This window comes from Prionailurus viverrinus, chromosome F1, assembly GCF_022837055.1.
Source record: "Prionailurus viverrinus isolate Anna chromosome F1, UM_Priviv_1.0, whole genome shotgun sequence".
Classification (NCBI taxonomy): domain Eukaryota; kingdom Metazoa; phylum Chordata; class Mammalia; order Carnivora; family Felidae; genus Prionailurus; species Prionailurus viverrinus.
In genome coordinates, this window is record NC_062577.1 from 63,783,335 (window position 1) to 63,809,413 (window position 26,079).

At 47.1% G+C, this 26,079-nt stretch overlaps 1 protein-coding gene and 1 pseudogene across 3 annotated transcripts; both read right to left on the bottom strand.

Annotated features, from left to right (window-relative positions):
* Positions 1–221: 221 nt before the first annotated feature.
* LOC125155094 (T-cell surface glycoprotein CD1a-like) lies at positions 222–6,719 on the bottom strand (annotated as a pseudogene).
* Positions 6,720–19,126: 12,407 nt separating this feature from the next.
* Positions 19,127–22,649, bottom strand: LOC125155386 (T-cell surface glycoprotein CD1a-like). 3 transcript variants are annotated; one of them, XM_047840677.1, is made up of 6 exons: positions 22,411–22,649; positions 21,574–21,840; positions 20,616–20,894; positions 20,139–20,417; positions 19,717–19,807; positions 19,127–19,573 (listed from the first exon to the last, which is right to left on the bottom strand). In XM_047840677.1, exons 1-6 carry the CDS (start codon positions 22,469–22,471, stop codon positions 19,495–19,497), a joined length of 1,056 nt encoding a protein of 351 aa, XP_047696633.1. In that variant the 5' UTR covers positions 22,472–22,649; the 3' UTR covers positions 19,127–19,494. The 3 variants fall into 3 exon arrangements, with proteins under 3 accessions (XP_047696633.1, XP_047696632.1, XP_047696631.1); XM_047840676.1 differs by having other exon boundaries at positions 21,574–21,861; XM_047840675.1 differs by lacking the exon at positions 22,411–22,649 and having other exon boundaries at positions 21,574–21,962.
* Between the last annotated feature and the right edge of the window lie 3,430 nt (positions 22,650–26,079).

Here is a 26,079-nt window from a genome sequence, read left to right on the forward strand (position 1 = left end):
TAGATGATGCAGAGAAACAAATAAGCAAAATAGAAGATAAAATTATGGAAAATGATGAAACTGAGAGAAAGTGGGAAATAAAGGTATTGGATCATAAATGTATACTTGGAGATCTCAGGAACGTCTTAAAGCATAATAACATTCATATCATAGGAGTCCCAGAAGATGAGAAGAAAAATGAGCAGAAGGTTTATTTGAACAAAGTATAGCTGAAAACTTCCTTAATCTGGGAAAGGAAACAGATATCAAAATTCAAGAAGTGCAGATAACTCCTATTAAATTCAACCAACCTGCCCATCACCAAGACATAGACTCACAGAAAACACAGACAAGGAAAGAATCCTGAAAGCAACAAGGGGGGGGGGGGGGGGAATTCCTTAATCTATAAGGAAAACAGAGCAGGTTTGCAACAGCTCTGTACATAGTGTGGCAAGCCAGAAGGGAGTGGCAAGATAAATTCAATGTGCTAATTCAGACAAATGTGCAGCCAAGAATACTTTATCCAGCAAGGCTGTCATTCAGAATAGAAGGAGATATAAAGTGTTTCCCAGACAGACAAACAAAGACTCAAAGATTCATGATCACTAAATCAGCCTTGCAAGAAATATTAAAGGGGACTCTTAGAGTGGGGGAAAGGACCAAGCAACAAAGACTAGAAAGGAACAGAGAATACCACCAGAAACGCCAATTTTACAGGCAACACAACGGCACCAAATTCATCTCTATCAATAATCACGATGAATGTAAAGAGAATAATGTTCCAATCAAAAGACATAGGTTATCAGAATGCTTAAAAACAAGACCCATTTATATGCTGCCTACAAGAGACTCATTTAATACCTAAAGACATCTGCAGATTGCAAGTGAGGGAACGGAGAATGATCTGTCATGCAAATGGATGTCAAAAGAAAGCCAGAGAAGCCATACTTATACAAGACAAACTAGATTGTAAACCAAAGACTGGAACAAGAGATGAGGAAGTGCATTGTATCATATATAAGGGGGTCTATCCATCAAGAAGATCTAATTTAACTACTTATGCCCCCACTGTGAGAGCACCCAAATATATAAAACAATTAATGACAAACATAAAGAAACTCACTGAAAATAATACCATAATAGTAGGAGATATTAACACTCCACTTACAACAATGGACAGATCATATCTAAGTAGAAAATCAACAAGGAAACAATGACTTTGAATGACACGCTGGACCATATGGACTTAACAGATAATTCAGAACATTCCATCCTACAACAGCAGAACACACATTCTTTTCAAGGGCAAAGAGTACATTCTCCAAAAGAGATCACATGCTGAGTCACAAATCAGCCTTCAACAGGTATAAAATATTGAAACCATAGCATGCATATTTTTAGATCCCAACACTATGACACTTGAAGTCAACCACGAGAAAAATTTTGTTAAGATCACAAATACATGGAGAATAAACAACATTCCACTAAATTTCCCAGGAAATTAAAGATGAAATAAGAAAAATACACGGGAGCAAATAAAAATGAAAAGACGACAGTCCAAAACCTCAGGGATTCAGTAGTGGCGGTCCTAGAGGGTAGTATATTGCAATACAGGCTTATGTCAAAAGTAATAAAATGCTCAAATACACAGCTCAATCTCACACCTAAAGGAGCTAGAAAAGGAATAGCAAATAAAGCTTAAAGCCAGCAGAAAGGGGGAAATAAAATATATTAGAGCAGAACCGAACAATACAGAAACAAAGAAAAACACGGGTAGAACAGATCAAAAAAACTATGAGCTGGCCCTATAAAGAATTAATAAAATTGATAAACTCTAGCCAAACTTAGCAAAAAGAAAATAGAAAGGACCCAAATAAATAAAATCACGAATGCAAGAGGAGAGATCACAACCAACATCACAGAAATACAAACAATTATGAGACTACTATGAAAAATGATATGCCAACAAGCTGGACAAACTGGAAGGAATGGAAAGTTCCTAGAAACAAAACAGGAAGAAATAGAAAATTTGAACAGACCCATATCCAACAACAAAAAAAATTTTAACCACTAATAAAAAATCTTTCACCAGACCAAGGGACAGATCCAGATGGCTTCCCAGGGGATTTCTACCAGACAAAGAGTTAATACCTATTACCACAAAATGTTCCAAAAATTAGAAATGGAAAGAAAACTTCCAAACTCATTCTAGCAAACCAGCATTACCTTGATTCCAAAATCACACAAAGACTCCACTGAAAAAAGAGAATTGTAGGTCAATATCCCTGATGAACATGGGTTCAAAAATTCTCAACACGATAATAGCACATCAAATACAATAACACATTAAAAGAATTATTAACCACAATCAAGTGGGATTTATTCCTGGGTTGCAAGGCTGGTTCAATATTCGCAAATCAACCAGTGTGATACAACACCTTAATGGAAAAAAGGATAAGAACCATACGATCATCTCAATAGATGCAGAAAAAGCATCTGACAAAATACAACATCCATTCATGGTAACAACCTTCAAAACAGTAGTGATAGAGGGAACATACCACATATCATAAAGGCCACATATGAAAGACCCATACCTCATATCATCCACAATGGGAAAAACTAAGAGCTTTTCCTCTACAGTCAGGTACAAGACAGGGATATCCACCCTCACCATTATTATTTAACCTACTAGTGGAAGTCTTGGCCTCAGCAATCAGATAACACAAAGAAATAAATGGTATCCATAGAGGCAAGGAAGAAGTCAAATATTCACCATTTGCAGACAACATGATACTCTATGTAGAAAACCAAAGACTCCACCAAAAGTTTGCTAGCACTGAATTCAGCAAAGTTGCAGGATATAAAGTCAATGTACAGAAACATGATGCATTTCTATATTCCAATAACAAAGCACAGAAATAGAAATCAAGGAATTGATCCCATTTACAATTGCACCAAAACCCATAAGATACCTAAGAATAAACCTAACAAAAGAGAAAAACAATCTGTTCTCTAAAAACAATAGAACACTTATAAAAGATATTGAACGGGGCACAAATAAACAGGAAAATATTTCATACCCATGCATTGGAATAACAAACACTTTTAAAATATCTATACCACCCAAAGCAATCTACATATTTCATGCAATCCTTATCAAAATACCACCAGCATTCTTGACAGAGCTAGAACAATCAATCTTAACATGTGTGTGGAACCATAAAAGACCCTGAATAGCCAAAATGCTTTTGAAAAAGAAAAGCAAACTGGAGGCATCATGACACTGAACTTCACACTATATGACAAAGCTATAGTCATCAACACAGGAAGCTACTGGCACGAAAACAGACACATACATGAATGGAACAGATTAGAAAACCCACAACTATACAGTCAACTAAAGTTCAACAGAGCAAGAAGGAATATCCAATGGAAAAACGTCTCTTCAACAAACATTTTTGGGAAAACTGGACAGCAACATGCCGAACAATGATACTGAGCAACTTTCTTACACCATACCTAAAAATAAATTCGAAATGGATGAAACACACAAATGTAGGACAGGAAACCATCAAATCCTAGAGGAGAACACAGGCAGCAACCTCCTCTTTGACATTGGTCATAGCAACTTCTTACTAGACAGGTTGCTGGAAGCAAGGGAAAGAAAAGCTAAAATAAATTATTGGGACTTCACCAAAATAAAAAGTTTCTGTACACTCAAGGAAACTATCAACTAAAACTGAGAGCAGCCTAAGGAATGGGAGAAGATATTTGCAAATGACATATCTTATAAAGGGTTAGCATCCAAAATCTATAAAGAACTTATAAAACTGAACACCCATGAAACAAATAATTCCGTTAAGAAATGGAAAGAAGGCATGAATAGTCATTTTCCCAAAGAAGACATCCAGATATCTGACAGATATATGAAAAGGTGCTCAAAGTCACTCATCATCAGGGAAATACAAATCAAAATACCTCACAGCTATCAGAATGACCAAAATTAATAAGACACAGGAAACAACAGATGTTGGCAAGGATGCAGAGAAAGGGGAGCCCTCTGACACTGTTGATGGGAATGCAAACTGGCACAGTCACTATGGAAAACAGTGTGGAGGTTTCTCAAAAAGTTAACAATAGAAGTACACCATGATCCAGCAATTGTACAACTACGTATTTGCCTAAAGGATACAAAAATACAGATTCAAAGGGGGTATTTATAGCATCATTATCAACAATAGCCAAATTATGGAAAGAGCCCAAAAATGATGAATGGATAAAGAAGATGTGGTGTGTGTGTGTGTGTGTGTGTGTGTGTGTGTGATGGAATATTACTCAGTAATAAAAAAAAATGAAATCTTGCCATTGACAATGACATGGATGGAGCTACAGTGTATTATGCTAAGTGAATAAGTCAGTCATACGAAGACAGATACCATCTGATTTCACTTGTGGACAAAACAGACATACATATGGGAAGGAAGAAAAAAGAAAAAACAGGGAAACAAACCATAAGACACTCTTTAGGAAAAAGAACAAACTGAGGATTGATGGAGGAAGATGGGTGGGAGATGGACTAGATGGGTAATAGGCATTAAATAGGGCATTTGTGATGAGCGCTGGTTGTTGTGTGTAAGCGATGAATCACTGAATTCTACACTGACTCACCAAGTGTGCTGTTGCTCCTGCTGACCCCTATCCATGTCACCCACAATGGCTTTGGGTAGAAGTTGGAGATGTGGCACACCAGAAGCAGATGGCCAGGACCAGGACTGTGGCTAAAGGGCAGCCAGGCCTCTGGCCCCACTGGAGAGACAGGACAGGTGTTCGCAGACTGAGAGGGAAGATGTTCACATCAGTTAAGATACACATCTTTTCACCTCTTGAAACGTGGCACCATCATCTTCCCTTCTTGGCCTCTTCTCTTCTGAAGTTGAGAAAATGTTGCAAATTTATGAGCAGGGAGAGAAAATGCTAGGAGGGAGGGAGCAGGACCGACCTTATTGCTGGAGATATGCCTTCTCTGTGTCAAGAAGACCCAAGAGGAGACAGGGGCAGATGTCATTGATGTGTGCTTGTATTCTTAAGTGTAGCACATGGAACTGATTGAATACTTTGCAGACCTCCTGATCCCTCCTTCCTCCCTTTGGAGATGGCCACCATGACGTGTTCTGGAAGCTCATGAGATCTGATCCTTGAAACACAATCCACATGAAGCCTAGTGATGCTTCTTCAAAGTGCAACTCACAGCCTCCTGACAGCTATACCTTAAGGGGATCTGGGGAAGAGAGGTTGTGAGTTACAGGAAAGGGGAGGGAAAGAGATGAAATGAGATGAGTGGAAGCCAAGGATTGCTGAAGCAGAGGGAGAAGTTGAGGGTATTGGTCGGAATGGAGCCAAGTTTGGTTTGAATGGAGGATCATACAGAGGGGAAGAAGTCAATAATTGAGGAAGGAACAACTGTTGGAGGAGAGATAGGAGAGGTGTGGACAGAGAACAGGGAAGGGTTCCACAGGAGAGCTGGGATAAAACCACCCAAAGTTAAGGGAGGTCCGTGGGTACAGGGAACACATAGACAGAGGCCACTGAAGGGATTAAATGGGGAAAAATGCAAATTTCAAGGATCATTTACAGAGGGAAGGACTAAAAGGTATCTGAATGGAGGCCATGGAAAGGGGTGGTTACAGGGGACACAAGTTGGAGACATGAGAGCACAGCCTAAGTTCAATGAGAGGAAGGGAAGTAGCAGAAAACATGAAGCTTTTCAAGATCAAGCTCTGGCTTCTGCTCCCTATCCAGGCTGGTGTGATTCAGGTTTATGATGGGGAGACATGAGAGTCAAAAGCCAGTGGAGGTTTTTTCCTGGAGGAAGAAGAAACTGAAGGAAACACACACACCTGCCACTTTCATCCACCTGCCCTGAGGGATCACAACACATATCCAAGCTGCCATTAACTGACACGGTCCTAAAATATCAGAGGAAATCTAATTTAGCATGTATGAAATTTCCTTTCATGTTCCATCGGCTTCTTGTTACTGAAGTTGCCATTGGACCAGGGCCGCAGGAAAATGACAGTGCCAGTCTTGCTGTCCCAGCCATGAGTCTGCAGCTCTTCCAGCCAAGCAGAGCCCAGAATTTTGTGTTCGGGAATGGTTAGAAAAAGATGTTGTCAACATGGTTCAAAAAGAGATGGGCTCGTGGAAGCCTGTGGTAGAAGAACAGATAGACCAAGAAAGGAGGGCATTTGAGGAGAGAGAATGCAGAAGAAAGATGCTGGGGAGGGGCACTGAAATCTGGAGGACAGGGAGCCATAGTTCCCTCTGGAGACATGTGCTGCCCCAGAGCCCCAAACTTGCCACCCATTATTCAAAAGACACAGGGCCCTGTGGTCAGGGATTCTCAGGAAGGAAGGAAGCTGACATCCCGCACTCCCCAGGTATGTGCTGGGGAACTGCACCACGAGCGTCCATACACACGGGTACAAGTGCACAAATGTGCACACACACTGAGAATCACACGCAAATGCATACACCTAGACATACATATAAACATGGAAATGCAGACTCACAGAGATGCATACACAGGCACCTACACACACATACTCATACATACTTACACACACATGCAGACACATCACACACACATACACTCTCTGAGCAGGGCCACCGTCCTCACCATCATCACAGTCACCACCTGGGACAAGAATCTTAAGCAACACCAGTTGCAACAACAGCATCTTATGTGCAGATGTTCTTTCTTTCTCTCAGAAAGTGGGTCTTTGGCGTCTGTTCTCACAAACCTCCCCACACGCAGCCCCTCTCTTCTGACTTCCTTCTCAACACACACGCATGCCCTGAGTTTCCGCGACAATGCAAATGGACTCCGCCCTCAACCCTGGACACCTACTCAGACTCTCACTTCCCCTCCGGGTCTGACACTCCTCTCCAGCTTCCAGCTTCTCTCTGTCACCTGCCTCCGTCCTGCTCCCTGAGGCCCCAGTTCAGGTGCTGCAGAACAAGTCTTCTGTGGCATGGAAAAGGGACCCTACCTCTCGTGCCTTTTCTCCTCATCCAGACAGTAACCCATGAAAACACACAGTTCCCTAGCACCCAGCCCTAGAGTCTGCTGTCACCCTGTCCCTCATGCCCTTGGAACACCCCCATGGACTTCCTTCCCTGTCTCACCCCCACCCCAGCCCATTCACATCTCTGACATGTCACTGCTTGTGTTAAAAAACAAAACCAACCAGGAATGTGAAGATCGAATTGGTGGTATTGAGTGAGTCATTACTCAGGCAGCATCTCATCTGGAAGAAAGAGGGAAGCTCCCAGAAGTTGTACAAATGTTCTCTTATTAGCAAAAGAAGAGAGAGCAATGGCTGAGAGAATGTCGCCTTCCCTTAATTGTGAAAATGAACTATACATTTTGGTGTGCTGACTTTTAACGTGCAGACTCTAGGCTAAAACAAATCTGCTGGAAACAATATTTACTCAAGTGGTGACCCTTGCTGGTGTTTTCCCTCTCACAATCTGGACTCAGTGTTTCTACCCGGATCTCAACATCCAACGGGGCCTGGCAAGTGGTAGGTGCCCAACGATTATCTCTGAATGATTGAATAATTCACTTCAGGCATCAAATCATTCTTAAGACTATGGACTTCTTCGACATAAAGATCTTTGAAGAATCAAAAAGCAGTGGCTGTAATCTGACCTGATGAAATGAGAATCTTGCACATTTTCTTTTGGATGCAAGCCTATGCTAATAACCATGAAGTTCACACAGAGGGTCCTACGGCAAATCTACAATAAGAAATCATGGGAATTTATAGTATGCAGAGTTCATAGAGTGTTCTGGAATCATGTATCCAGATTCCCTTCCTACTGTTCCTGCTAGAATGTTCCATGCTTGTCTTATCATGAGTTGGTCGTGCTGGACACACTGACCTTCTACTTCCTTGGTGTTCTTAAGTGTTTAACGGCTCTTAAGTATTTGTTTGTGCTTTATATCTTCCAGACAATGTGTTTGGGCTATTGGTCTTGTTATTTTTGGTTGACCGGTAAGCAGAAATAACCTCAGGCTAATGAGAGATAGATAATATTTTTTGGAATGTTCAGATTGGAATACAGAAAGAAGAGCTCACTCCCACAGTTAAGATTTTGAAAGGCTGCATAATCAAAATGGCTTCTCCTGAGTTCATCAGAGCAGAAGGATCAGAGCAACTTGTTAACATAAATACCAGAGAAATACAGACTCATCAAAAAAATAGGGCATGCAAACCCTTGCTTACCTGGGACACATGCCAGAGGTTCTATAAGCCAGAAGGAATAATTCAGCTACACTTGCTAACAATTGACTGAAAGCAAGCAGAGTCCTGGGAGGTCCTGAGAGTCACAGACTCAGGAAATTCACTATACCTCCAGGATTTTGCCCACTAACCTCCCAGGGGTTCCAGATGGAATGAAGACCAGGATACGGACCAGAGAGCTGCTTTCTGGTGGTACAAGCCTGAGGTCTGACAGCAGCTCCCTCCTGAAAAAGGCTGGAAGGCTACTATTCTCCACACAAAACGAGCCTTCACTGGGTGTGGGAAGGGCAGGGAGCCCCACTACCTCAGGGCACAGTGAGCCACTCTGCAGCTGGGGGGAGGGGCAGTGGGGGAAGGGACAGGAACACACCTTGTCCCAGACTAAGGGGCTCCATCTTCTGAGCAAAGGGGGAACTCTCAGAAGGCCCAGTCCCCAAAGTGAAACACAAAGCACCTGGCTGAGGATGGGACTGGACCAGAGCAGAGGTAGCGTCCCCCTCTCTGTCCCAAGCAGACCGGCCAGCAGGGAACCAAGGGCAGCTCCTGCTGGTGGGGGGACAAGACGATGAAGATACATACCCTTGAGCCACATCCTATTTGAAAAAGAAAATCTCAGACCCAAAAGAATGTCATAAACCGAGTTCCCACCCTGGGACTTCATACCCAATTGAACAAATTTCACAACCCCAGAAATGTAGTCTTACCCAGGCAGGCAGGAAAGTTTTCTTTCCATAGAGCAATGGGTCTGTCTCCTGGGTCCTCTCCAGCCCCCGATGATAAGACACGCACATTGTTCTTCCCCCAAGAAAGCAGGTCTGACTCCTGGAAGGCTTCTCATTTGCTGCTCATTCCCCGGGCCCACCCTCCCCCTATAAAAACTTTCATTTGTGCAACGTCTCTGAGTGTCCACCTCTGTGCCAGATGAGGTGATGTGCGATTCATGGATCATTTAATAAAGCAATTTTTGGTCAAATTTATACGGTTAAATTTTCTTATTTTAACAGTTCTGAAGTTTGCCTCTGGATGATTAAATATAGACATCAAAAAATAAATAAAATAAAAGCTTGGAGGACAATGTTATTCATTATGTCTTAAATATCTGGGCACAAGCTGTTTCTCATATGTTTTGAAATGAGTTCAGAGAATATGTTTGCCATACAGACAGGAAAAGCCGAGGAAGTCATGAAGAAAGAAGGAAAGAAGGAAGGAAGGAAGGAAAGAAGGAAGGAAGGAAGGAAGGAACAGAGGGAGGGAGGAAGAGATGGAGGGTGGGAGGGAGGAAGGAAGGGAGGGAGAACAGGAGGAAGGAAGGAGGGAGGGAGGAAGGAAGGGAGGAAGGGAGGAAGGTGAAAGAGCAGACCTATGCTGGCCAACTCCATCTTGTTCTGTGTCCTCCACCTTGAGTGACTATGTCTCCGACATGGCCCCTTTTCCGGGAAAATTGCAGAAACCTCAGACCACACCTCCTCCCCTTGAGTAACCTCCTGGTCACCTGTTCAAACTTCCCAATCAAAACATGCCCGGCAACCTGCGTAATGGGACTCCGACCCTTCCCCAGCCAATCGGCTGAGGCCACGACCCTTCCCCAGCCAATTGGCTAAGGCCACAACCATTACCTCACCAACTGCCCCTAGACCCCTATAAAACCTTTGTGCTTTTGAAACTCGCTGGTTCTCGCCGGCATCTCACCACTGCGTTGGTACAGGTAGGGGATTGAGCTCGAGCTAGCTCGAAGAAAGGCTCTGTGCTTTTGCATCAGACTCAGCTCCATGGTGGTCTTTGGGGATCACGAATTCTGGGCATAACATTTGGGGGCTCGTCCGGGATCCCCAAGACCCCTGAGGGACCCCCGGCCTGGAGAACCTGACTGGCCACGGTTAGTGTATGTTCGTTCCATCTTTTCTGTGTGAGCTCATTTCTGAAATTCTGGTAGTGTCTGGCGTGGTCTAAGTGGCCGCACTGGAGGACCACGGGCTGGGAGTTTCGAAAGATGTTCTGATCCTCCCTTCTGGAGGGACGTGGATTCCCCTCAAAGGTCTGAGACGAGGCGGGTCGCTCCCACCAGTCGGCATGAGACCATCGTCTAGCTTTCAGTTTTGCTTCCACGGAGTTGGAAGACTGTCTCTAGGGGCCCTCTGTTTGTTTCTGTGTTTCTCTGTTTTGTTCTGTGGACTTACTGGACGGACGTTATGGGACAGACTCAGACTACTCCTCTAAGTGTTATGATTGATCACTTTAAGGATGTGAGGGGAAGAGCTAACAACCTCAGTGTGGAAGTCCGAAAGGGTCGGTGGCAGGTTTTTTGTTCTAGTGAGTGGCCAGCATTCAATGTTGGATGGCGACCAGAGGGAACCTTCGATACCTTCCTACCATCCACCGAGTCAGGGGTATCATCTCTCCGCCTAAGATGGGCCATCCTGATCAGCTCCCTTACATTATCACTTGGCAGGACCTTGTAAAAGACCCACCCTCTTGGCCTAAGCCCTTCCTAGCCCCACGCCCTCTGGAGCCAAAACCCATTCTTGCTTCGCAGGGGACAGAGAAGAAGGAGGACAAGAAAAGTCTTACCCAGACTTTAATATTCCTCTACCCTGTCCTACGGCAGGGAGGATTGAAGACGAATTAATTTTTCCTCCCTTGTATAACCCCCCTAGGATGCTGGAAGAACACCATCTTCCCACTCGAGGGGAGGTAGACGCTGTTCCGAGAGCGGGAGGAGGAAATGCTCCAGTGGGAAGCCCGCCCTTTACCAGACAAAGAGCTCAGAGGGATCAATCCACCTCTGCCACCGACTCCACTATTCTGCCCCTGCGAGCCACCAGACCCCAGATGCAGAGGGGAATCAGCCCCATCACTATTGGCCTTTCGCCACTAGTGACCTCTACAATTGGAAAGCTAGAATCCAAAGTTTTCTGAGAAACTGGCAGGGCTTATTGATTTATTAGACTCTGTTCTTTTTACTCATCAGCCCACGTGGGATGATTGCCAGCAGCTTTTGCAGGTCCTGTTCACGACTGAGGAAAAGAGAAAGAATCCTCAGTGAGACCCGAAAACTAGTTCTGGGTGCAGACGGGAATCCCACCACCAACGAGGCTCAGATAGATGCCTCCTTCCCCTTAACTTGGCCCCAGTGGGATTTCAACACACCAGAAGGTAAGGATCAAAAAAACACCCCATGTCTCAGAAGGCCCAGAAGGGGATCCAGCCACACATCCGGGGACTACGAAGGCTAGGGGTACTAGTTCCTTGCCAGTCTGCTTGGAACACTCCTCTACTGCTGGTCAAAAAACTTCACACAAATGACTGCTGACTGGCACAAGACCTCCAGGAAGTAAATAAGAGGGTCACGGACATACACCCAACTGTTCCCAACCCATATACTCTCTTGAGTTCCTTGGCGCCCTCCAGGGTCTGGTATACTGTACTAGATTTAAAGGACACTTTCTTCAGTCTGCCGCTGGCACCCCAGAGCCAACCCTTGTTCACCTTCGAGTGGCATGAACTGGAGGAGGGCTGCAGTGGGCAACTCCCCTGGACACAGCTGCCTCAGGGATTCAAAAATTCACCCACCATCTTCGACGAGGCACTACATGAGGACCCGGGTGAGTACAGAAGGGAGCACCCTGGCCTCACCCTCCTACAGTACATAGATGACATCCTGATTGCTGCCGACACAGCCAAAGACTGTGAGCGAGGGACCCAGGACCTGCTGGCTACCCTGGGGGCCTTAGGGTACCGGGCATCGCGCAGAAGGCTCAGATATGCAGGGAGAGGGTAAGTTACCTGGGATATATCCTGGAGGGCGGACAGTGGCGGTTATCAGAAGCCAGAAAAGAAACTGTCCTAAAGATCCCTACTCCCACCTCCCGAAGAGAAGCAAGAGAATTCCTAGGATCGGCTGGCTACTGCTGCCTCTGGGTTCCGGGTTTTGCTGAGATCACCAGGCCCCTATATGAAGCTACCAAAGAGGGAAAAACATTTAAATGGGCTGAAAAAGAAGAAACTGCCTTTAATCGGTTAAAAAAGCTCTCCTAAGTGCCCCAGCCCTGGGCCTGCCAGACATTACGAAGCCCTTCCACCTCTTTGTAGACGAACATAAGGGAATAGCAAAAGGGGTTCTAACTCAAGACTTAGGCCCCTGGAACTGCCCAGTGGTTTACCTGTCCAAGAAGCTAGACCCAGTGGCTGCCTGCTGGCCGCCATGCCTAAGAATTATTGCGGCGAAAGCACTCCTAGTCAAGGACGCACACAAACTGACCCTAGGACAGGAGATCTGGATCACGACCCCACACGCCATTGAAGGGGTCCTGAAACAGCCTCCAGATAGATGGATGAGCAACACACGTGTGACTCATTACCAGAGCCTCCTACTCAACCCTCCATGGGTGCGGTTCCACCCCAGTGCAGCCCTCAATCCTGCAACCCTGCTGCTGGATCCTGACCTAGGTGCTCCACTACATGACTGTGTGGGAATCCTGGAACAAGTACATGGATTCTGGACGGACCTGACCGACCAGCCCCTCCCTGATGCCCAGGCTACTTGGTTCACTGATGGTAGCAGCTTTGTACAAGCCAGACACAGGTATGCGGGTGCAGCGGTGGTCACCGAAACGGACATCGTATGGGTGGAGGCTCTACCCTCTGGAACGTCAGCCCAGCGAGCAGAGCTCATAGCCTTCACCAAGGCGCTGATGCTGGGAGCTGGAAAACGGCTTAACATCTACACAGACAGCCGTTATGCATTTGCCACAGCTCATATTCATGGGACAATTTATCAGGAGAGGGGGTTACTGACGGCAGAAGGACGGACTATAAAAAATAAGCAGGAGATACTTAACCTGCTTACGGCCTTATGGCTCCCTGCCAAGCTAGCCATTATCTACTGCCAAGGGCACCAAAAAGCTGATAACCCGGTAGCTAGAGGTAATCGAAAGGCTGACCAGGCAGCCAAGGCAGTAGCCCTTACTTTAGTCCCCACCATGACCATACAACTACCAGACCTGGGAGACCCAGTTTTACCAAACCAGCCCAAATACTCCCAGGAGGAGTTACAGCGGATCAAGAAACTCCCCATGGCCCAGGAGATAAAGGGATGGTCGTATACACCTAACAAGGAGCTCGTGCTGCCAGACCAGCTCGGAGTCTTAGTATTAGAGCACATGCATCGGTCTACTCACATGGGGTCCCGAAAATTAAAAGACTTAATCCGACATGCCGGAATCAAGATGCACCAACAGGACACCAAAATAGAGCAAGTTGTATCTGCCTGCAAGACCTGCCAACTCACCAACGTGAGGGCCACATCAAATAAAAAAGGAACCAGGCTCAGAGGCACCAGACCGGGAGCCCAATGGGAAGTCGACTTCACTGAAGTCAAACCAGGAAAGTATGGTTATAAATATCTTTTAGTATTTACAGACACCTTCTCTGGCTGGGTGGAGGCATACCCAACCAAGCATGAAACGGCTCAGACGGTGGCTAAGAAGCTACTAGAAGACATCTTACCCAGGTATGGTTTTCCTGCCATGGTAGGATCAGACAATGGACCAGCTTTTATCTCTCAGGTAACATAGGCAGTAGCCAAGGTGGTGGGGGCAAACTGGAAATTACCTTGTGCTTATAGGCCCCAGAGCTCAGGACAGGTAGAAAGAATGAATAGAACCCTAAAAGAGACCCTTACCAAATTAACCATGGAGACTGGCGGGGACCGGGTGACCCTCCTACCGTACGCCCTTTACCGGGTTAGAAACACTCCTTACACTCTGGGTTTTACTCCCTATGAGATCATGTTTGGCAGGCCACCCCCTATTATTCCCAACCTTCTTGCTGAGTTTAATGATCAAGAACTTTTTCTTTCCTTGAGAGGGCTCCAGAGGGCGCATGAGGACATTTGGCCGTGCCTCCGTGCCATCTACAAGGCTGGCCCAACCCCGACAGCTCTTCAGTACAGGCCAGGAGACTGGGTCTACGTCAAGAGGCACCACCGAGAGACCCTCGAGCCGCCCTGGAAGGGACCCTACATCATGGTGCTGACAACCCCCACTGCTCTCAAAGTAGACGGCATCGCAACCTGGGTCCATCACACCCACGTTCAGCCAGCGGACCCCTCCTCGATCCAGAAGGACTTCGTCATGCTATGGGCTGTCAATTGGGACCAACACAACGCACTCAAGCTCAAGCTACAGCGCATTTGACCCACCTAATTTGGTAACTCTGTTAGCTCTGTTTGGCACTGCTCATGCTGCCGAGAGTCCCCATGCCCCCCAAAACATCATCTGGCAGATCATAGACACCAGCTCCGGGACAATACTTAATCAGACTTCCCAGAGCCACCCCAGGGACACTTGGTTCCCAGAACTTTGTGTAGATCTCCAAACTCTGTTCCCCTTGTCACCATACACCCCCGGATTCCATGCACAGAACCTTTATTTCTATGTCTGCCCCAGCCTCTCTCGCTCGAGCACATGCAGGGACGTGGCTGACTATTTTTGCGCCCCTTGGTCATGTGTCTCGATGGGGCACATCTGGTGGACCCCACCACGCACCAGAGATCTCATCGTGGTAAAGCGGCCCAGTGGCCCCCAACCACTATATGTCTGGGGGCGCGGTAATCCCATAGTTATATCCTTTAAAAGCCAAGGTAAAAAAACAACAGGATGGGAGAGTGGAAAAACATGGGGACTCAGGATATAAGACCGGGTTAGGTCGGGAGCCAAAGACAAGGGAGCATTATTTACCCTCTGAATGCAAGCGACTCCCCTTACCCAGCAGTCCACCATGAGGATAGGACCCAACCAAGTACTAGTTCCCCAACCTGCCCCCACCCGGATGGCCACTCCCAATAACACCCAGGCCCCAGCCACACGGCCCTCCACATCCCCTGTCCCTACTAGAGAGTCACCTGCATCTCCTGCCCCGGGTCACAACTTACTATCTGATGCAGACCTCCTGTGGAGCACGGTTGTCGGAGCATACCAGGTACTAAACACTTCTAGACCCGACCTGACCAAGGCCTGTTGGCTCTGTCTAGATGTCTGGCCCCCATATTACGAAGGTATTGCCATTAAAGGCAATTATACAACAGCCTCCAACTCTAGCTCCTGTAGATGGCAGCAGGCTACTGCAAGACTAACCCTCCAGGCGGTAACGGGGCAAGGCACTTGTATAGGCCACGTACCCCCCCCCCCCCGAGCAATCACATCTCTGTAATGAAACCCAAACAGTCCCCAGGGAGACAGTGTATCTACTCCCCCCCAAAAATGCATGGTGGGCCTGTTCCAGTGGCCTTACTCCCTGTGTCCACTCCCAGGTCCTTAACTCCTCGAAAGAAAGCTTCTGCCTACTCGTGCAGTTGATCCCCAAGTTAGTGTACCATTTGGGGGGAGAAATACTTAACAGGTTAGGCTCTGCTAACCCCCGAAGTAAAAGAGAGCCTATTACAACCTTAACTCTGGCTGTGTTCTTGGGATTGGGATTAGCGGGGGCGGGGACCGGAATATCCTCACTCATCATTCAGGACAAAAACTACGGAACCCTAAGGGCAGCCATTGACTTAGACATAGAAAGAATTGAAAAATCAATTTCTCATTTACAGGAATCCCTTACTTCCTTATCAGAACTAGTACTCCAAAACAGAAGGGAATTAAACTTATTATTCCTGCAGCAAGGAGGACTATGTGCAGCCCTAAGGGAAGAATGTTGCCTCTATGTTGATCACTTGGGGAGTCGTAAAAGAATCTATGGCCCTCATAAGGGAAGGGCTGCAAAAACGGAAGTTAGAGAGAGAACAATCTCAGTCCTCATACGAGTCTTTGTTCAACTGGTCTCCCTGGTTAACTACCCTCATCTCGGCCCTTGCCAGACCCCTCACCATCCTGCTCATACTAGCAACCCTTGAACCCTGTATAATCAACAAACTGGTCTGGTTTGTCAGGGAGCGCGTGGGGTCCATCCAACTAATGGTCCTCTGTGCTAAGTGCGGGTTAGGGTTAGGGTTAGGGTTAGGGTTAGGGGTTAGGGTTAGGGTTAGGGTTAGGGTTAGGGTTAGAAGAGGACATAAGAGGACAAAATAGAAATGCAGCTGGTCCCATGATTGGGTCGGCAAGCTACATGATAAGGGGGAATGAAAGAGCGGACCTATGCCGGCCTACTCCATCTTGTTCTGTGTCCTCCACCTTGAGTGACTATGTCCCTGACATGGCCCCCTTTCCAGGAAAATCGCAGAAACCTCAGACCAGGCCTCCTTCCCTTGAGTAACCTCCTGCTCACCTGTTCAAATTTCCTGATCAAAACACACCCAGCAACCTGCATATCAGGACTCCGACCCTTCCCCAGCCAATTGGCTGAGGCCACAACCCTTCTCCAGCCAATCAGCTAAGGCCACAACCATTACCTCACCAACTGCCCCTAGACCCCTATAAAACGTTTGTGCTTTTGAAACTCACTGGCTCTCTCCAGCATCTCACCGCTGCGTCAGTGCAGGTAGGGTATTGAGCTCGAGCTAGCTCGAATAAAGGCTCTTTGCTTATGCAACGGACTCGGCTCCCTGGTGATCTTTGGGGATCGCGAATTCTGGGCATAACGGAAGGAAAGAAGGAAGGAAGGAAGGAAGGAAGGAAGGAAGAGAGGAAGGGAGGAAGTAAAGAAGGCAAAAAGGGAGAGAGGAAGGGAGGGAGGGAGGAAAGGAGGATGTGAGGAAGGGAGGAAGGGAGGAAGGGAGGGAGGAGGGTAGGAAGGAAAAAATGAACATATTGTGTGTAAAGGAAATCCATGGAAAATTCCTACACTTTGAGGATTTAACTGCCATTGTCACAACATTTCCTGCTTCATGGAGGCTGGTGCAGCTTGTCTGTCATCTGTAGGAAAACCATGGAGAGAATTTTTACCACTCACTTACTCAGCAATGGGTTCCTGAGCAGTGGTTTGTTAGAAACCCATGAGAACACCCAGGATGGGGCCTCACCCAGATGTCAGGATTACCAAGTAAAACAGGGTAAGAGTGTGACCGATGAGGACACATGAATAAAAAGGCAAGCAGGCAAGAAAAGGAATATTTTCAAGAACTCAGGGAGAGGAAGAGAGAAGTGAGGAAAAACATTGCAAGAAAAAGAGACATTAGCCCAACCTCCCCATGGACCACATCCACATCCATCAGAGAGGAGTGTCCAGTCACAAAAGACAGAAATCCACCCTGTAGAGCTGAAGACATACTGAGAATATATCAGCTGACGACACTGAGAAGCCCAGGGTTGTTGGGGCTCCAGTCCCTTCTGTGGGTCTGTGTGTATGCCTTCAGTCTCCTGATGTTTTGGTTTCATTGTGGCTGCTCTTTCTGGCTTCAATGAAGTATGATCACAAATGAAAATTGGGGGTGGGGGGCGCCTGGGAGCTCAGTTTGTTAAGTGCCTGATCTCAGCTCAGGTCATGATCTCACCATCCATAAGTTTGAGCCTTGTGTCCAACTCTGTACTGACAGCTCAGAGCCTGTAGTCTATCTCGGATTCTATCTCCCTCTCTCTCTGGTCCTCCCCACTCAAACTCTGTCTCTCTCTCTCTCTGTCTCTCTCTCTCTCGCTCTCAGAAATAAATGAAAAATATTAAAAAACGTTTTAAATGAAAATTATACCTTTGTACAGCATGCGGCTTCCTGACCAGCAAGGGAGGAAAGCTGGGAGGCATGATGGGCCACGTGGACCCCCGCCGGCACTAACAGGAGCAGCAGAGACTATGATGTAACATGAACAAAGGTCCTCCTGATGAACGTCTCCCAACAACTTCTCAGAGACGAGGCCTGAAGAACTTCGGGAGCCCAGGGCACACGGGGCGTGTCGGGAGCTGGATACGAATGCCTCCGTGCTTAGCTGCAGAGCCTCCGGTGTGCCATGCAGCATTTGTTAGGAAAATGAAGAATTGGTCAAGAAAGCTTGCATTCAAGCAAACCATGAAAATCGATATTTTATGTAGCATTCTTCCCACATTTGAATACTTTTCATTGTTGAGCAATAAACTCTGTTCTCTCTAAAGAGCATAAAATGAAGTGCACGCTTGATGTGTGGTGTGTGTGTCCGTGGTGACACGAGGCCCACAAGCACAGTAGGCAACACAGCCACCAGCTCCCATCTGGATTCTCTTTCTCTTTCTTTTCTTCTCATTCTTGCCATGAGAACGCTTCGGATCCACTCTCTTGGAAAAGGTCACGTGCGCAACTTCTCCCCCTTCTTGCATGAAGGTGTCATCCTCAGCCTTGCTTCCCTGATGCTGAAAAATGGGTTGTAGTTGTTTCAGGCTTCATACCCCAACCTTATTATCCAGGACAAGAGACACCATCTCTTTCCCTGCCATTGACCACAAGAGTCATAATGCCTGTGACCTGAGCCACCTGGAGCAGGCGTCTAGCCCTGAACCATCACTCTGACCAAGGACAAGTAGCTTCTGTCTTGGCCTGAACTTGATGTAACCTGCCCATCCGTCATCCTGTCACATTGTCAAGGAAACTTTCTCCTGAGAGACTCAAGGTGATCAGAGCCCAGGGCTACACCTGGGGGTGGAGTCAACCAACCAAACACCGCATGGTGGCCATGCGAGGGTGACAAGGTGGACTGGACCCTAGAGAACCAGTCAACAAGGCTAATTTAGGAGAGAAGTTTGGGGAAGTCCCATAATTTGCTCTCCCTTTCCCAATAATTTTCACCTTTGCCACCTCTCCCGTCCTCAACGTTATTTTCCGTGAGTGTCCACATGTGCAAATGTCTCAACTACTACAAACATGTCACGAGGCAAAAGAAAAAGAAAAACCTATGATATTGACAAAACTGCAACACAGATTTTATTGAGGACATATTCCATGCAGGGGAGATTCTTTGCCAAGGTTACAAATATTGAAAAGACATGGACCTCACCTCTAAAGTCCTAAGAATTAGAAGGGAAAGGACCCTAACTGTTGGTAACAAGGGCTGGAAGTCAGGAATAGATTTGCAAGTGCAGCAAAACGTGGGGCTAATTCCCGCCAAGCAAAAACTTCTTTGACTTGTGAAGAAGGGATGGCTCACTGCAGGAAGTGACGCCTGATGCCAGTGGCTCATGGAGGTTTGTGGGATAACAAATTCTGCTAAATTACACTTAACTCATCTTGACAACTGATCATTGAGCAGAAAGAAAAGACAAAAGCTGCACACAGAGACTTGCAAGTCCATCATCTGAGCTGGGTTTAGGGACGTCCTGGTCCTGGGCTGCTGGGATCTCTCTCCAAAGGGAGGCCAGTGCACTGAGGTCTCCAGTGTGATTTCCTGGGAGGAACAGATTGGAAATGCTCTGCAGCAGGTGGAGGTGAGGACTCCAGGGGAAAGGACATGGTGAGGAGGAGGGCTGAGGACAGACAGAAAGGTGGGGACACAGTTGGGAAGGAGCAGGAAGGTGGTTCCAGACTTACCAGCGCTTCCAGAGCCAGAACACAAGACCTGCCAGAAGCACCAGGGGCACGACCACCGCCAGGAAGACCAAGCCCACGGGGCGGGGATGCTCTGTGGGTTCGGTGCACAGAGGGTGTCAATTCCCATCCACCCCGGGTTGACCTGCACCTTCCTGGTCCTTTTTGCTCCCGTCACCCTCTGCCTCACCAACCACCCTTCCTCTTTCTCTTTTCCCATCCCTGTTCAGTGATGGACTTCACCCAACCCTTTACTTCCGCCCACATCCATAGGACCCTCACCCCAGCTCTCCATTTCTTGGGTTCTTACATTTCTGTCCTTTATGGTCTGGAGTCCCTAGAATCCCAAATGTTTCATCTCACCCTCCTGCTCTGCTTCAGGACCACCCACCCCTTTTCCCAGCTGGACCCCTACCCTTTCTCACCCCAGTAGAGGACCATGTCCTGGCCTCCTAGACTGCTGTGTCTCACTCGGCAAGACAGGCCAGCTGCCTCTCTGGCTTCCATGTCCAAGGACGTCTGAAGATACCATGTCCCATCAGCATGGGGCAAGATGTTACCTCGCCAGGTTCCCTGGTGCTCCTCCTCACCCCGCATCCACATCACCCATACTGGCTTTGGGTAGAAACCAGAGACGTGGCACACGAGGAGCCGACGACCAGGACTGGGACTGTGGCCAGTGGACAGCCAGGCTTCTGGCCTCACTGCAGAGACAGGACAGGAATTCTCAGACTGAGAAGGTAGATTTTCACATCGCTTTAGATACACACATCTTTCCACCTCTCGAAACCTATCACCATCATCACCTCTCTCCCTTGCCTCCTTCTCCCCTGAATTTGAGGAAATGGTGCAAATTTATGAGTGCAGATTGAGAATTCTTGGAAAGAGGAAGCAGGACTGACCTTGTCGCTGAAGATCTTCCTTTCCTGCATCAAGAAGACCCAAGAGGAAACGGGGGCAGACCTCATTAATACATGCTTGTAGCTGTAAGTTGTCCACATGTTCCTGATTGAATAGTTTGGAGACCTGCTGAGCCCTCCTTCCTCCCTTTGGAGATGGCCACCATGACATGTTCTGGAAGCTCACGAGGTCTGATCCTTCATATGCAATCTGCATGAAGCCTACTGATGGCTCCCCAACATGTAGGCCACAGCCTACTGCCACCTGTACCTGAAAGGGATCTGGGAAGAGAGACTGTGTGTTACAAGAAAGGGAGAGAGAAATAAATGAAATGACATGAGTAGAAACAACGATGGGTGAATCAGAGGGAGAAGTTGAGCATATTGGAGGGAATGGAACAAAGTTTGGTTTGAGTGGAAGTTCAGACAGATGGCAAGTGGTGGTCACTGGAGACAGAGGTAGAGGTAAATTACTGGAGATGGAACAAATGTTTTAGGGGAAACAGGAAGGATGTGGGCAGAGAACAGGGAAGAGCTCCGTGGGGAGCTGGGATAAAATCATCTAGGGTGAAGGGAGAGCACTGGGTATAGGGAACACATAGACAAAGTTTGCTGACGGGATTGAATGGGGAGAAAAGCACATTTCAAGGATCTGTCACACAGTGAAGGAGAGGGATGTGCCTGGATAGTCCAGGGAATGGGGTAATCACAGGAGAAACTAGTGGAGAAACGCGAGCACAGCCTGAGGTCAATGAGACGAGGGGAAGTAGCAGAGAACATGCAGCTTTTCAAGATCAGGTCCTAGTTTCTGCCCCCTGAACACACGGTTTGATTCCATTTTATGATGGGAATACATGAGGTTCAGAAGCCAGTGGGGGCTCTTTCCTGGAGGAAAAAGAAACTCAAGAGACACACACACCGGCCACCTCCATCCCACCTGCCCTGAGGGAACTGAACTCACATTCAAGCTGCCATTCACTGACATGGTCCTGAAAGATCAGAGGAAGTCTGATGGAGAATGTATAAAATGACTTTTCTTCTTCCATTAGCTCCTCATTGCTGAAGTTGCTCCTGGACCAGGGCCGCAGAAAACTGAAAGCACCCGTCTTGCTGTCCCAGCCATGAGTCTGCAGGTCATCCAGCCAAGATGAGCCCTGATTCTGCGTCCAGGAATGGTTGTAAAAGGATGTTGTCAAGATGGTTCGAAAAGCGACTGGCTCTTGGAAATCTGTCCACAGGAACAGATAGACTGAGGAAGAGAATGCCATTGGGAAGAACAGAGAATGCAGAATTGAGGCGCCAGGGAGGCCACCAAAATCTGGAGGACAGGGAGCCATAGTTCTCTCTGGAGACATGTGCTGCCCAGGATTCCCGAGCTTCATACCCTTCATTTAGAAGGGCAGAGGGACATGGGGTCAGAGACGCTCAGGAAGGAACCAGGCTGACATCCCTTACTCCCCAGGTGTGTAGCGGGGAACCTACACCACAAGTGCACACACAGGTATGTGTACAAACCCACTGACACACCTACACACTCAGATTTATACATGTATGCACACACATAGATAAATATGCAAACATACATACATACATACATACATGCGGACACAGAAACTCACACACAGGGACCTATATGCACACACTTACACACACATGCAGACACACAAGCACACACATGCACACATGTGTACACACTTGCGCAGGATGCACATACTTGCACACATGTGTACATATGACACACCTGCGCACACGCACACACACACACACACAGACACACGCTCCGACCGGGAGTCCTCACCATTGTCACTGTCACCACCTGGGAAAAGAACCGTGAGCAACACCAATTGTAACAACAGCATCTTATGTGCAGATGTTCTTTCTTTCTCTCAGAAAGTGGGTCTTTGGCGTCTGTTCTCACAAACCTCCCCACACACAGCCCCTCTCTTCTGACTTCCTTCTCAACACACACGCCTGCCTTGAGTCTCCTCGACAATGCAGATGGGCTCCGCCCTCAACCCTGGACACCTACTCAGACTCTCACTTCCCCTCCGGGTCTGACCCTGCTCTCCGCTTCCAGCTTCTCCCTGTCACCAGCCTCCATTGTGCTCCCTGTGGCCCTAATTCAAGTGCTGGGGAGCATGTCTTGCATGACATGGAAAAGGGACCCTACCTCTCGTGCCTTTTCTCCTCATCCAGACAGTAACCCATGAAGACACACAGTTCCCCAGCACCCAACCCTGGAGTCTGCTGTCACCCTGTCCCTCGTGCCCTTGGAACACCCCCATGGACTTCCTTCCCTTTCTCACCCCCACCCCAGCCCATCCACATCTGACGTGTCACTGCTTGTGTTAAAAAACAAAACCAACCAGGGTAATGTGAAGATCGTATTGGTGGTATTGAGTGAGTCATTACTCAGGCAGCATTTCATCTGGAAGAAACAGGGAAGCTCCCAGAAGTTGTACAAATGGGAGGTTTTTGTCAGAAGGAATTTAGCAAAAGAAGAGAGAGGAATGGTTGAGGGAATGTCGCCGTCCCTTAATTGTGAAGATGAACTATACTTTTTGGTTGCTGACTTTTAACGTGAAGACTCTAGACTAAAACAAATCTGTTGGAAACAATATTTACTCAAGTGGTGACCCTTGCTGGTGTTTGCCCTCTCACAATCTGGACTCAGTGTTTCTACCCGGATCTCAACATCCAACGGGGCCTGGCAAGTGGTAGGTGCCCAACGATTACCTCTGAATGATTGAATAATTCACTTCAGGCGTCAAATCATTCTTAAGATTATGGACTTCTTTGACATAAAGATCTTTGAAGAATCAAAAAGTAGTGGCTGTAATCTGACCTGATGAAATGAGAATCTTGCACATTTTCTTTTGGATGTAAACATATGCTAATAACCATGAAGTTCACACAGAGGGTCCTACGGCAAATGTACAATAAGAAATCATGGGAATTTATAGTATGCGGAGTTCATAGAGTGTTCTGGAATCATGTATCCAGATTCCCTTCCTAATGTTCCTGCTAGAATGTTCCATGCTTGTCTTATCATGAGTTGGCCATGCTGGACACGCTGACCTTCTACCTCCTTGGTGTTCTTAAGTGTTTAAAGGCTCTTAAGTATTTGTTTGTGCTTTATATCTTCCACACAATGTGTTTGGGCTATTGGTCTTGTTATTTTTTGGTTGACCGGTAAGCAGAAATAACCTCAGGCTAATGAGAGACAGATAATATTGTTTGGAATGTTCAGATTGGAATACAGAAAGAAGAGCTCACTCCCACACTTAAGATTTTGAAAGGCTGGATAATCAGAATGGCTCCTCCTGAGTCCATCAGAGCAGAAGGATCAGAGCAACTTATTAACGTGAATACCAGAGAAATACAGACTCATCAAAAAAATAGGGCATGCAAACCCTTGCTTACCTGGGACAGATGCCAGAGGTTCTGTAAGCCGGAAGGAATAATTCAGCTACACTTGCTAACAATTGACTGAAAGCAAGCAGAGTCCTGGGAGGTCCTGAGAGTCACAGACTCAGGAAATTCACTATACCTCCAGGATTTTGCCCACCAACCTCCCAGGGGTTCCAGATGGAATGGAGACCAGGATACGGACCAGAGAGCTGCTTTCTGGTGGTACAAGCATGAGGTCTGAGAGCAGCCCCCTCCTGAAAAAGGCTGGAAGGCTACTATTCCCCACACAGAAAGGAGCCTTCATTGGGTGTGGGAAGGGCAGGGAGCCCCACTACCTCAGGGCACAGTGAGCCACTCTGCAGCTGGGGGAGGGGCAGTGGGGGAAGGGACAGGAACACACCTTGTCCCAGACTAAGAGGCTCCATCTGCTGAGGCAAAGGGGGAACTCTCAGAAGGCCCAGTCCCCAAAGTGAAACACAAAGCACCTGGCTGAGGATGGGACTGGACCAGAGCAGAGGTAGCGTCCCCCTCTCTGTCCCAAGCAGACCAGCCAGCAGGGAACCAAGGGCAGCTCATGCTGGTGGGGGGACAAGACGATGAAGATACATACCCTTGAGCCACATCCTATTTGAAAAAGAAAATCTCAGACCCAAAAGAATGTCATAAACCGAGTTCCCACCCTGGGACTTCATACCCAATTGAACAAATTTCACAACCCCGGAAATGTAGTCTTACCCAGGCAGGCAGGAAAGTTTTCTTTCCATAGAGCAATGGGTCTGTCTCCTGGGTCCTCTCCAGCCCCCGATGATAAGACACGCACACTGTTCTTCCCCCAAGAAAGCAGGTCTGACTCCCGGAAGGCTTGTCATTTGCTACTCATTCCCTGGCCCCACCCTCCCTGTATAAAAGCCTTCATTTGTACAACGTCTCTGAGTGTCCACCTCTGTGCCAGATGAGGTGATGTGCGATTCATGGAACATTTAATAAAGCAATTACTGGTCAAATTTATAAGGTGAAATTTTCTTATTTTAACAGTTCTGAAGTTTGCCTCTGGATAATTAAATATAGACATCAAAAATAAATAAGCTAAAAGTTTGGAGGACAATATTATTTTATACCTTAAATATATGGGCACGAGCTGCTTCTCATATGTTTTGAAACCAGCCTCAGAGAATATGTTTACCATACAAATGGGAAAAGCCAAGGAAGGAAGGAAGGAAGGAAGGAAGGAAGGAAGCAAGGGAGGAACAGAGGGAGGGAGGAAGGCAAGGTGGGTGGGAGGGATGAAGGAAGGAAGGGAGGGAGGAAAAGACAGAGGGAGGAAGGGAGACAGGAAGGAAGGGAGGGAGGAAGGAAGGGATGATCAGAGGGAGGGAGAAAAGGAAAGAGGGAGGAAGGGAGGAAGAAGGGAAGGAAGGAAAAAATGAAAATATTGTGTGTGCAGGAAATCCATGGAAAATTTCCTGCACTTTGAGGATTTCACTGCCATTGTCACATTTCCTGGTTCATGGAGGCTGTGCAGCTTGTCTGTCATCTGTAGGAAAACCGTGGAGTGAATTTTTACCAGTCACTTACTCAGCAGCAGAACCGGCAATGCATTCCTGACCAGTGGTTTGTTAGAAAGCCATGACAACACCCAGGATGGGGCCTCACCCAGATGTCAGGATTACCAAGCAAGACAGGGTAAGAGTGTGACAGATGTGGACACATGAAGAAAAAGGCAAGCAGGCAAGAAAAGGAATATTTACAAGAACTCAGGGGGAGGAAGAGAGAAGTGAGGAAAAACATTGCAAGAAAAAGAGACATTAGCCCAACCTCCCCATGGACCACATCCACATCCATCAGAGAGGAGTGTCCAGTCACAAAAGACAGAAATCCACCCTGTAGAGCTGAAGACATACTGGGAATATATCAGCTGACGACACTGAGAAGCCCAGGGTTGTTGGGGCTCCAGTCCCTTCAGTGGGTCTGTGTGTCTGCCTTCAGTTTCCTGATGTTTTGGTTTCATTGTGGCTGCTCTTTCTGGCTTCAAGGAAGTATGATCACAAACGAAAAT

Bases quoted from the DNA above. Each gene is read 5' to 3' on its own strand.
- LOC125155386 (XM_047840675.1), bottom strand. From the start codon at position 21,949: ATGGCTCCCTGTCCTCCAGATTTTGGTGGCCTCCCTGGCGCCTCAATT. The intron at 20,895-21,573 runs GTGAGTTCAGTT...CTCTCTTCCCAG, and splicing joins CAGTGAATGGCAGCTTGAAT to ATCCCTTTCAGGTACAGGTG. The intron at 20,418-20,615 runs GTCAGTCCTGCT...CTGTCTCTGCAG, and splicing joins GGAAGATCTTCAGCGACAAG to TGAGGCCAGAAGCCTGGCTG.